Genomic DNA, 13,606 nt, shown 5'->3' with positions numbered 1-13,606 from the left:
CCTCTTCTCCCTGGCGTACACCTGCTGTGCCTGATGGACAGGAGGAGGCTTCAGTCATGGCAGAAATGTACTCCTCCTCCTGAGCAGGGGTAGATTTCTGTGCCTGCTGTATGGCATGTGCAGGTCAGATTGGTTTCACGTTGGGGCAGTTGGGGGCGGAGCCTAATTTACGCGTTAAATCCGTAGGCTAGTGAGGTAATTTGGTGCACTGTGGGTGTGGCATCCACCACCAATGCACCGATCCGGCCCACCTGTTCCACTGATATTCATTAGAAGGGACAGGCTTACCGGGCTTGGATCAGTACATTGGAAGCGGGACTACCGCCCCCAGTGCACTGATCCAGCCCTGGGTGACCTGCCCCTTGCCACACCAAATCGCCTCACTAGCCTACGGATTTAACTCCAAACTTCTCGGAAACAGCACAGAGGATAAAGGTAAGAGACATACCTTCATCCTCAGCTTCCCGGGCACTTTAAAGTGACTGTATCACCAGGCCAGGGCTGACGCACTGGAGGCGGGCTGACCCACCCAGTTGTCTAACCTGTTAATAGTTTCTCTTTGAGGGAAACTTTTCCGTTCTTATAAGATTGATGGATAGACCTTCAACCGCTGATTGGTGGGGTGCTAAAAGCCCTGTCACCACTCATTGTGTGGTGGTAATACCAGGTAAGTGCAAGGAGAAGCCCGGCCAGAATGAAAATTCTGCTGCAGGCAGAGGGGGTGTGGGAATATAATAAAGGATGTATACTCTCCTGTCCCGATGCCCCCACAGTGCCACATCACCCCTCCCGGACCTCTGCTGGCCACCTGTATCTCCTGCTCCTGCTATGTCACGACTTGGCTGAGGAATGTTCGCTAAGCCTGTCAGTGACTGGGCCGGGACATTGCTACAATCACTGACCGGCAGATCCGGGTCGTGACAACACTGGAACCCGCAAGAAACATTCTGGCAGCCTGTGACACGGCGATGTGTGGCACAGGGACAGGTAAGTATACATCCTTTAGTATGTTCCACATTCTCACTGCTTACAGCAGAATTTCAATTTTGTGCTGGACTTCTCCTTTAAAGTAAGAAGGGAGCTGTGCTGCAGTTACCTGGCACTACCACTACACAGTGAACAGCGCAGGACTTCCCTGGCCTTGTTCACTGTGTAGTGCAGGGCATCAAACAGCGGGGTTGTGGGTGCTGGCACCTCACCAGTGTGGATGTTGTCAATTGAGAGAAGATGAATTTTCAACCCTTCTCTCCACTAACATCTGGTCCCTATACACCTTATAATGTAGAAGGTGGCGGCCGGGGCAGCTGACTATAGTATAAGGACACCATGGACTAAAAACCTAGTTTTTTTTCAACCGTTTTTTCATATAAAACTGATTGCAGAAACGCAGTGTGGGCCTTATACGACTTTTCCAAACCATCGTCCATGTGCGTTATTTTTCTTTACCCGGTGTGCAGCTCTCCTAGCAGGGGTGCAGCGCGTTCCGCTCGGCAGCTAATGCAATGTCATCATTAATGGGAGATGAAATTGTCCCTTTCATGTGCGATTAGGAGCTCACGGGCTGGAAATGTCGGCGTCTGCGTGTTACATGTGTAAGTGCTTTTACTGTCATACAACATCTGTGTACGGAAGCGGAGAGAGCGCAGCCAATTTATTGTTCTGCCGCCGCTTTAATCTTTATCGGCTGCTCGCATTCTTCATCCGTTCTTTGTTCGCCGGCTTTGAAGATTTTTTTTATAGACGTCTTGTAATTTATGATTCGAGTCACAATTAGCAAGAGGCGGCAGTGGCAGCCTCTTCTAGCCCAGATCAGTATGGTGGCAGTCACATCATTAACCCTTGTTTGTCACCTGTACAGGAGATGCCGCATATCCTAAGTGTCTCTGTGTGTAGATGGATGTGGGAGAGTGGAGAGTGCAGATACGCCACATATCTTGGGGGAATATAGCCCATGATTTTTTTTTATTTATTTATTTTTTATGAAGATTTCATTGTAGATTTCAAAAACTGTAGCAAAATAAATGGAAAGAAGATAAGCGGCACTCACCAATGAAGCTTGTGGTCTTTATTGTTACGATTTATATATACACCAATCGGAACATACATGGAAAATACAGCAGGTGCACCTGCTGTATTTTCCATGTATGTTCTGATCAGTGTATGTAAATCGTAACAATAAAGACTACAAGCTTCATTGGTGAGTGCCGCTTATCTTCTATCCATTCATTGTAGATTTTGCATCAAGTGAATGAGGGAGAATCTGCATTGCAAAAAATAGTTGTGACACGTCACGTCCTCTGCTTGGAATCCATGTTGATTTCGTGTCTGGTAGCCTGGATCTGAGCTTTTAGAGCAGAGGTAGGGAACCTTGGCTCTCCAGCTGTTGCAAAACTACAATTCCCATCATGCCTGGACAGCCAAAGCTAAAGCTAGTGTCAGTAAGTTATATAGATTTGTAATTTACCTCTATTTAAAAATCTCCAGTCTTCTAGTACTTATCAGCTGCTGTATGTCCTGCAGGAAGTGGTGTATTCTATCCAGTATGACAGAGTGCTCTCTGCTGCCACCTCTGTCCATGTCAGGAAATGTCCAGAGCAGGAGAGGATTTCTATGGGGAGTTGCTGCTGCTGAGGTAGCAGCAGAGAGCACTGTGTCAGACTGGAAAGATTACACCACTTCCTGCAGGACATACAGAAGCTGACAAGTACTAGAAGACTGGAGAATTTTAAATAGAAGTAAATAACAAATCTCTGGTACTTTCTGGCACCAGTTGGTTTGAAAGAAAAAGAAATCTAGTGAACAACCCCTTTAAAGTCAATGCCGCAATGTTGTAATACCACACACAACCTGAGGACAGGTGGACAACCCCTTTTAATCTCCCCACCGATGTCCGTTTTCAACTTTTTGCAGCAAGCATTATAGGGGTAGTTCACCCAAAAAAAATCTCAAATCTTCCAGTACTTATCAGCTGCCGTATGCCCTGCAGGAAGTGATGTATTCTTTCCAGAGGTTTTCTTTGGGGATTAATCTATTGCTCTGGACAGTTCCTGACATGGACCGAGGTGGCAGCAGAGAGCACTGTGTCATACTGGAGAGAATACACCACTTCCTGCAGGACATACAGCAGCTGATAAGTACTGAAAGACTTAGAAATAAATTACAAATTTCTGGCACCAGTTGATCTTAAAGAAAAACATTTTGGTGAATTACCTCTTTAGACTCAGCGCTGTGTGTTAGTGAAAGGGTTACACATCCCGGATCCCGTCCTGTGGGATCCGCTGTAGTGCGTCACTTGTTTTCCGGCTGTGATCTTATCCGTACATGTGACCCGTGTCACCGGCAGAGCGGGCTGAGAGCTGACAGTAAATTGCAGAGCGGCGCGGCGTAACCCCTGACACGGCGGCGCTTGCTACCTGCCAGGCGGCCGACGTTGTTTACTCAGGCTCCAGTCTTCGCCTCTAATTGGCCGCTCACTCATAAACTGCAGCCACCTGTCACATTGCTTAACCCGCATGTGAGGTTAGATAGCTGCCTGCTCTGTGGAAATGCCATGGAGGAGAGCTGGCCGCATAATAAAGGACAACTTATCAGCCATTTAATAAAAAAAAAAAAAAAATATATATATATATATATATATATATATATATATAATATATATATATATATAATACACACACACATATATATGATAGGAAATGACTCCCCAGACAGGTGGCGGAGCAATCCTCAGTCACTGTGCAGACAACGCTCCGGGCTCTCCCATTAAGGAGCGGCGGCAGTGAACTAGTCCTCTGTTGTTTATGGCATCTTATTAGCAGGAGCTGACAGTAGCGGGGACAGCAGCACATCTTACTGCTTACTGCTGCACAACGTCCCACAGGGGGCGCCCTACACCACCTGTTATACCCCTCTGTCCCATACTATTTTACATTATTAGTACCAGACTCACTTGTTAAAGGGATTATTCCATTAACCAATAGTCCCCTAAGGGCCCTATTCCACCGGACGATTATCGTTCAGATTATCGTTAAATCGTTCGAATCTAAACGATAATAGTTTGAAATGCAGTTAACGATTAACGACCGAACGAGAAATCATTGATCGCTTTATAAGGGCCCTATTCCACCGGACGATTATCGTTTGCATAATCGTTAATAATTAACGATCTCAAACGACCGCTATTGCGAAAGACCTGAAAACGTTCACTCATTTCCATGGAACGATAATCGTTACTTATGATTGTATTTGCGATCGTTTTTTTCTTCGCTATTGCGTTCGTATCTACTGCAAACGACCGAACAACGTCCTATTCAATGCGAACGATTTGCGAACGAGCAACGATAAAAATAGGTCCAGGTCTTATAAAGCGATCAAGGATTTCTTGTTCGGTCGTTAATCATTAACTGCATTTCAACCGAGCGATTATCGTTTGGATTCGAACGATGTAACGATAATCTGAACGATAATCGTCCGGTGGAATAGGGCCCTTAGGCTCTTAAAGGGGTTGTTCACTTTTTTTTTTTTTTTTTTTCAAATCAACTAGTGCCAGAGATTTGTAAGGGTCCATTTACACAGAAAGATTATCTGCCAAAGATTTGAAGCCAAAGCCAGGAATGGATTTAAGAGGCTTTCCTTTATGACCTGTTCTGTTTATAGTCTGTTCCGGGCTTTGGCTTCAAATCTTTGGCAGATAATCTTTCTGTGTAAATGGGCCCTTATTTACTTCTGTTAAAAAATCTTCAGTACTTATCAGCTGCTGTATGTCCTGCAAGAAGTGGTGTATTCCCCCTGGTGTAACCCCTTTAAAGGGGTACTCCAGCAAATTGTATTTTCTTTGTAATCAACTGGTGTCAGAAAGTTATATAGATTTGTAATTGACTTCTATTTAAAAGTCTTCAGTCTTCCAGCACTTATCAGCTGCTGTATGTCCTGTGTATTCTTTGCAGTCTGACACAGTGCTCTCTGCTGCCACCTCTGTCCATGTCAGGAACTGTCCAAGGCAGTAGGGAGTTCCCATAGAAAACCTCTGCTGCTCTCCAGGCTGGAAAGAATACACCACTTCCTGCAGGACATACAGCAGCTGATAAGTACTGGAAGACTTGAGATTTTTTTTAATAGAAGTAAATGACAAATCTTAGATGCCAGTTGATTTAAAAGAAAAAAAAGGTGAACAACCCCTTGAAAGGGATTTGCCAAAGTTACCTCAGATTGGAAAGGGTCTGACTGCTAGGACCCCCCCTGATCACAGGAACAGAGGACTGATGTCCACATAGTGAGTGGAGTGGCAGCACATATGCTCGGGCACTGTACGTGAAACATCCCTGCAGCCGCGGCACCCAGAGCGAGCAGTCCAACAGTGACTATAGGCTGTGTCCGTTTTTCAAGACTCACTAGGGCTTCATCCACCTTTGTCAGTCACAGCTAATCAAATGGCGAGATGTCCGGGTTCAGACGGACTCGAGCTTGGTTGAGTTATGCTCATCTCGTGTGGTAAGCGTCAGTAAATCCAGCAGGGGCGTCAGTAAATCCAGCAGGGGCGTCAGACAAGACCCCTTTTTTTTTTTTTTTTTTTTTTTTTTTTTTACTAAGCCCACACACTTTTGGTGTGGACAGAAGGAAAAAAAATCAGCTGCAAAATCAGTCTCCATCTTTCTGTGGCAGCTGCCAGCACAGGCTCTTCTTACTTCCCATGCTGAAGGAGTCCTCTCTCCTATACTGCCAACACAGACTCTCTGCACCTTCATGACCAACAGGCAGAAAGCTATTGCAGTTGGTTGATCTGCAGTAAACAGAGGATCCCAGCTGTGGGGCAGTGACTGAGCATGTGTGACCACTAGCACTGAGCTTAGTAGGTGGGCGGGAAGTGTGACTGAGCATGTGTGACCACCAGCACTGTGCTTAGTAGGTGGGGGGGAGAGTATGACTGAGCATGTGTGACCACCAGCACTGAGCTTAGTAGGTGGGCGGAGAGTATGACTGAGCATGTGTGTCCACCAGCACTGTGCTTAGTAGGTGGGTGGGAGTGTGACTGAGCATGTGTGACCATCAGCACTGTGCTTAGTAGGTGGGCGGGGAGTGTGACTGAGCATGTGTGACCATCAGCACTGTGCCTAGTAGGTGGGTGGGAGTGTGACTGAGCATGTGTGACCATCAGCACTGTGCCTAGTAGGTGGGTGGGAGTGTGACTGAGCATGTGTGACCATCAGCACTGTGCTTAGTAGGTGGGCGGGGAGTGTGACTGAGCATGTGTGACCACCAGCACTGAGCTTAGTAGGTGGGGGGGAGAGTATGACTGAGCATGTGTGACCACCAGCACTGTGCTTAGTAGGTGGGCGGAGAGTATGACTGAGCATGTGTGACCACCAGCACTGAGCTAAGTAGGTGGGCGGTGACTGTGACTGAGCATGTGTGACCACCAGCACTGTGCTTAGTAGGTGGGCGGGGAGTATGACTGAGCATGTGTGACCACCAGCACTGAGCTTAGTAGGTGGGCGGTGACTGTGACTAAGCATGTGTGACCTCTAGCACCCAGATATTCTTTAGGATGGGATATGTGTGAGACTATCACCTTCCCCTGGATATGGGGGTCATTTCAATAGGCAGGGCTACATTTATGGGACCCCTGTTCTTGAAGTCTGTGTTTGTCCCATAAATTCATGGCATGTCTATGTAGCGTCTATGAGGCTGTACAGTTCCCGCTGTGTACACTACATCTGCCTGAATGCAACCCAGCAGTGTAAGCTCTGTACAGACACTGAGCTCCTGGATGCAGCTCTGGATGTGAGCGGAGTATAAGGCAGATCCTCTTGTGTGTTGGTTCCTTTGATAAAGCGGGGTCTCCAGCTCGAGCTTTTAGGGGCCATTTGCAGCCTTCTGTCCTTTGTTGGAGCACTTTTCTTTTCCCAGCAATGAGCGGACCCCCCCTCCCCCTCCCGGCAGGTATAAAGTGCGGCCACGGTATTATTCAGCTCTGCCTGGTGCAGCCACAATGGGAGCGCTCTGCAGTTCTGCTTCAGCCGCTCTGCACAATGCGGAGAGATTGCGGTGAATAATGCCCCTTAATGTGCACACGCTGCCCTTCTTATCATTGTAAAATGATTGTATTGATCTGCGGATCTAATATACGGGCTGGAGGAGCCCTCCCGATTTCTCTACATCCGCCATTTGCTGCTCTTTCATTAAATAGCCCCCCCTCCCCCTTCCTCATGCGTTCTGCACATTGAGCGGTCGTATTGGCCAGATCATATATATTCCAGGTTATTACTTCTGTTACCCTAGTACTCTGCTCCGGGGGTGATGGGAAGCTATGGCTCACTGTTCCTGGGGTGACCCTGCCTCAAATAGGCTTTGCTTTACAGGTCACCCGCTTTCAATCATGTTCTGTTCAGCAAAGTGTAATTATAAGACCAGGACCAAGGAACGACCAGATTTTCCAAAGACCATATAATTATCATCCTTTTTTTTTTTTTTTTTTTTTTTTTCTTTTACACTTAGATGCATTTTCCATCATTTACCTGTAGGGTTTAATTTCTTGCATGGCGTTTGCATATACTGGTAGTTTATGCTATCTCAGCAAATATAATAAATAATATTTATGACTATTATTATTATTTTTATTATTATTATTTATTATTATTATTATTATTATTATTATTATTTGTATTACTATTATTATTTAGATCAGCAAATATACTAAGTTAATAAAGTTTATAAATAATAAATAAATATAACATTAATAATATTATTGTTTATTATCATTTACAAATATAATAATATATTTAGTAATAATTATATTACAGTAGTACCTTGGTTTAAGAGTAACTTGGATTAAGTGCGCTTTGCAAGAAGAGCTATACACACTGCTGCTATAATGTGCCTGCACTTACACTCAGCTATACACACTGCTGCTATAATGTGCCTGCACTTACACTGCTGCTATAATGTGCCTGCACTCACACTCAGCTATACACACTGCTGCTATAATGTGCCTGCACTTACACCCAGCTATACACACTGCTGCTATAATGAGCCTGCACTTATACTCATCTATACACACTGCTGCTATAATGTGCCTGCACTCACAATCAGCTATACACACTGCTGCTATAATGTGCCTGCACTTATACTCATCTATACACACTGCTGCTATAATGTGCCTGCACTTATACTCAACTTTACACACTGCTGCTATAATGTGCCTGCACTCACACTCAGCCACTCACACTGCTGTATAGAGAAGTTTCTGTCACTGTCCTCCTGCACAGCTGTGATTCTCACTTTCTGATTGGTCTATGCTTAACACATCCCTTCCCCATTGCTGTGATGTGACCACACAGACCTCTGACAGCAGCCCTGCTTCTCTATTCTAGCCTGTTGTACTACGCTACTGCATTATGTGGATCTGCAGCTCCATCCTGTATCTACAGACTGCTGCTGTTTTTCCAGGTTTATGCAGTTACTATACATTATACTCCACATGCTGATTGCTATACTGTACTGTAACTTATAATATCACAGATTCTGCTGTTTCTAAATGTGTTTCATCTGTTCTACATGTTGTTCAGAAACAAATATATATTTTTGGGGTGTGGAACCAATTGTCTGCATATCAGTGATTTCTTGTGGGAAAATTTGCTTTGGTATAAGAGTGATTTGGATTACAAGCACAGTCCCTGTACAAATTATGCTCGTAATCCAAGGCACCACTGTATATATATATATATATATATTATTTATAAATAATGTTGTATAATTGTAATAATAGTGTATATTTATTTATAAACTCTATTTATTATTATTAGTATTAGTATTATTATTAGTATTATATTAAATATAATAAATTCAGCAACAAAAAACTTGTGCCATGCATGGACCTGGCCAGACCTGCGTCACTTGAGCAGCATGCATATCATCCTGCTTGTTCGGCATCTGCTGTTGCTTTACTTGCATAGGGTTGATGAGCGCTAGCACAGAAATAAAAACCACAACTCTCCTCTGAGCCGCTCTAGTATAGAGTAGCGTGATATGAAGTCTTCTGGTAATGGGATGTTTGGGCCTGTAGCAGCTATCACTCACAGAACACAGAGCTTCCCGATCGATCAGTAAAACCAGGGCCCCGCCCACTTTGGAGTTGGCTAAGAGTTGGCGGTCATATGTGCGCCGCAGCAGTTTAGACTCTATGGCACTGGCAGCTAGCTGTTATGTGACCTGCGGGCAACAGAAGAACAAGGGCCTCCACTCTAGTGACTAGTGGGGTCTCCAGTAGTTAACCCCTTCCCACCACCAGTCTGGAATTTATCACCGATCCAGTTGTTGCTGAATGGAATACACTTATGGCTACCACGGTTTTCAACAAATATTGCATAAATCTACAGTATATGTGAATGTAAGAAACCTTGTAGTGTATCTTATCAGAGAAAAATGTTTCCTTTTCCTCTTATCCTCTGCACAAGCTAACAGCAAGTAATAGATCTCACCCAGGTGCTTAATTCACAGCTTAGACTGTTCAGTACTGCTCTGTAATGTCCTCCATGCTGCTTCGGATGGTATTTTTCTCAGCTAAAAGAAAGCAGTATCCCCTCCTGTGTGTGTGTGTAGTGTATAGGAGATATCATGAGCACTAGCTAGGTCATTGGACATTAGACTTGTAGACCTGTAGTAGCAGAGGGGCCCCATCATGCCTGGACGGCCAAAGCTTTAGCATAGTGGGAGTTGTAGTTTTGCAACAACTGGAGAGCCAAGGTTCCCTACCCCTGATATAAAGTGTCCGTGTCTGCCATGTTCTTTACTTTGGCCCCTTTTTTCCCCTTCAGGTACGAGACTTCTCTCATCGACATGCTGGAAGCCATCAGCCCCATTTCTTCAGAGAGACGAGGACCTCGGCACAGGGAGCCCTATGACCTCAGTATCCTCAGCCCGGCCCCCCACCGTGACCCCACGTCATTCCAGCCTCCAGTCAGGAGACGCGAGCCCCCCAGCGTGGACCCAGAAGAAAGAGAGATGCTGGAGGAGATCTTCTTCATCTGCTGATGGGCACTGGGCATGGACCTAGATCCGACTGAGATCACCGCTAGGTAAACATTACACCTGGGAGGCCACAAAGTTCTCCATGGAGGCCTGGGGCATCCTGCACATACATGGAAATTATACCTGGTTTTCTTGGATCTATATAAGAGGGTTTGTATGAAGCAGCAGTGAGGAGCCACAATCCCAGCGGTGCCTTAAAGCTCCAGATAACCCTCCCGTAATGATGGACTGGTATGGAGTTATATCCTTTTTTTTTCTTTTTAATAATTTATTGAGCAGGTTTGCGTGTGCGCACATGGATACTTTGGCGGTAATTTGCTTCTATGCTCGATTTTAATATGAGCCACAGATGAGTATTCAACAAGCTGGAAGATCATGCCCAATAATCCAGGATCAGTATCCTGAGCGGAGCGCACAGACCCAGCCGTGTACATGGATGATAAGTGTGCCGATCCAGGGCCGGACGCCATTAATGCCTTCACCTTATCACCTTATTTGCACTTTTTTTTTCTTTTATTACAGTTCTGTAATTTTCCAGATTTTAGGGCATATACATCACTAAATATAAGTTACATAAAATAGGGCTCAGTCTGCAAATATATTACATTATTAACCATGTTCTGATTCTGAGCTGCATTATACTCCAGAGCTGCACTCACTATTCTGCTGGTGGAGTCACTGTGTACATACATTACATTACTGATCCTGAGCTATATCCTGTATTATACCCCAGAGCTGCATTCACTATTCTGCTGGTGGGGTCACTGTGTACATACATTACTGATCCTGAGTTGCATCCTGTATTATACCCCAGAGCTGCACTCACTATTCTGCTGGTGGGGTCACTGTGTATATACATTACATTACTGATCCTGAGTTACATCCTGTATTATACCCCAGAGCTGCACTCACTATTCTGCTGGTGGGGTCACTGTGTATATACATTACATTACTGATCCTGAGTTACATCCTGTATTATACCCCAGAGCTGCACTCACTATTCTGCTGGTGGGGTCACTGTGTATATACATTACATTACTTATCCTGTACTGATCCTGAGTTGCATCCTGTATTATACCCCAGAGCTGCACTCACTATTCTGCTGGTGGGGTCACTGTGTATATACATTACATTACTTATCCTGAGTTACATCCTGTATTATACCCCAGAGCTGCACTCGCTATTCTGTTCATTCTTTGGGCGGACGGCAGAATTTGCCTGTGCATAGAATGGAGTCTATGTCACAGACAGAGCTGTGAGCGGGGATGAGCTGCGTAATCCGCAGCGGGAGATGTGCCCAGGTTCTGTAATTTGCACATACCCTTATCCTCCAGAGCGGCACTCACAAATCTGCTGAGGGAGTCACTATATACATACATACATTACATTATCCTGTACTGATCCTGAATTGCATCCAGTGTTATACTGCAGAGCTGCACTCACTATTCTGCTGGTAGGGTCACTGTGTACATACATTACATCACTGACCCTGTACTGAACCTGAGTTACATCCTGTATTATACTCCAGAGCTGCACTCACTATTCTGCCGGTGAGGTCACTGTGTACATACATTACATTACTGATCCTGTACTGAACCTGAATTGCATTCAGTATTATACTCCAGAGCTGCACTCACAGTTCTGCAGATTGTTATTGGAAATGGCATGCTTGTCTTCAGCAGACCATTTTAGTTTTACCTTGTTTTTATTTGATAACGTTACAGTGCCTGGTACAATGCAGACACTATGCAGGCCTACAGATTTCAGCTCTGAAGTCATAAGAATTGTTAATGCAGCTCAGGGATATAATATAATGCAAACTGCTGTAGGGGCAGAACTTGTCTTCTCTCCTCTTATATTCGGTGGGGATATGTGCTGCTATCACGCACACTGACTCCTTATCGTATTGCCCTATTAGGGTGGGAATAAAAGAGCAAGAGGCCTTAGCATTAAACAGATGGACTTCCCCTTTAAGTGGCTATAACTAACATTGCTATGAGATTTAAAGGGACCGGCTCTAGCGGCGGCCTTGTTTATAACGGGAGCCGGCGTGCCTCTTTGGAAAGCTGTAATTTCCACAATATTGCCGCTTCCCCTCCCCCGGTGTAATTACACAGCGGCTGCATTTATTTCCACAATGCGACGCTTTCGTCCACTAAACAATAAGCGGCTCTACAGATCTCTACCCAAACTGTAATTAAATGTGGGAAATGTAAAGGAGGGTTCATACATGTCGCACACAATTACAGAGCTGCCATGTAAATTGCCATCCAGCAGCGAGGATGGGATAGGAAACCATTACGGCAACGCTGAGCAACCTTCCGTCCCATTATAACCATCATCATCCTCATTACATGGCCGCATCCACAAAGGTGCACACCTATGGAAGTATAGATGGTGCTGTGTGACGGAGTATACCCTCAGACGTGGGTACAACAGGTAGAAGGACAGCAGAAAAAGACCACCTGGTCCAGATATGGATATGGCAGACTGCGATCACTACAGTATCAACATTATTAAAGGGGTACTCGGCAATCAACTGGTTTCAGAAAGTTTTACAGATTTGTCATTTACTTCTATTTAAAAATCTGAAGTCTTCCAGTACTTATCAGCTGCTGTATGTCCTGCAGGAAGTGGCGTATTCTTTCCAGTCTGACACCGTGCTCTCTGCTGCCACCTCTGTCCATGTCAGGGACTGTCAAGAGCATTATCTCTGGACAGTTCCTGACATGCACAGAGGTGGCAGCAGAGAGCACTGTATCAGACTGGAGACAATACACCACTTCCTGCAGGACATACAGCAGCTGATAAGTACTGGAAGACTTGCGATTTTTTAAATGGAAGTAAATTACAAATCTGTAAAACCTTCTGAAACCAGATATCCATGTATGATAAGTAACCTGGCTTTTCGGTTACAATCAATTGAGGAAGGGCTGTAGTGTTCCCCTATGGCAGGGAAGGCGAACCTGCAGCCCTCCAATTGTTGCAGAACTACATTTCCCATCATGCCTGGACAACCAAATCTTTGACTCTTGTAGTTTTTTGGCAGTCATAGGGCAGCAGGTTCCCCATCCTCTCGCTATGGCATGGCTGACATGTCCAGAAACGTTGCCAACGTTCCAAACGTTTTCTTACAGAGCTGCGTCCGATTTCCCTTTGACTTACCATGCTGTGTGTGTGTGTGTGTGTATATATATATACACATACAGTGATCTTTTAAAGGTTAGTTACCCTTTTTAAAGGGGTTCTGTGTCCTGTTTCTAAATAAAGCAGATTTTTCCCTCTACCCAGCAGGAAGTGCCAGCATTAGCTAGATAGTTTCTTCTCTAGGCCTATGTTCCTACTACGGAATTAAGTGTGGAAGTTCAAGTGGAGGTTGGGAAGCGGGTTCTGCTTGAAGTTATGCCTGTCCCATTGAATTCAATGTGATTTCTCAAGTGCGATCCATAATCATGTTATGCGGACTACTCTTGAAATTCCTCGCTTAATTCTGTGTGTGAATATACCCTACAGCTGGAGAAAAATGGCTAAGCATTGGACTGTCCAATCAGGCAACACTAACGTGTGATAGTTGTGGCAA

The 13,606-nt window shown here is 44.9% G+C and overlaps 1 protein-coding gene across 2 annotated transcripts in view; it reads left to right on the top strand.

Moving 5' to 3' along the window:
* KIAA1328 (KIAA1328 ortholog) overlaps nucleotides 1-10,781 on the top strand; it is a 110,965-nt gene extending 100,184 nt beyond the window's left edge. For both annotated transcript variants that reach the window (XM_069963265.1, XM_069963266.1), the window contains one exon: nucleotides 9,813-10,781. In XM_069963265.1, coding sequence (XP_069819366.1) covers nucleotides 9,813-10,029 — 217 coding nt within the window. In that variant the 3' untranslated portion in view covers nucleotides 10,030-10,781. The remainder of the gene's footprint in view (nucleotides 1-9,812) is intronic.
* Nucleotides 10,782-13,606: the final 2,825 nt, after the last annotated feature.

The sequence above is a fragment of the Dendropsophus ebraccatus genome, chromosome 3 (assembly GCF_027789765.1).
Source record: "Dendropsophus ebraccatus isolate aDenEbr1 chromosome 3, aDenEbr1.pat, whole genome shotgun sequence".
NCBI lineage: Eukaryota > Metazoa > Chordata > Amphibia > Anura > Hylidae > Dendropsophus > Dendropsophus ebraccatus.
This window is presented reverse-complemented; position numbering and strand designations above follow the sequence as displayed.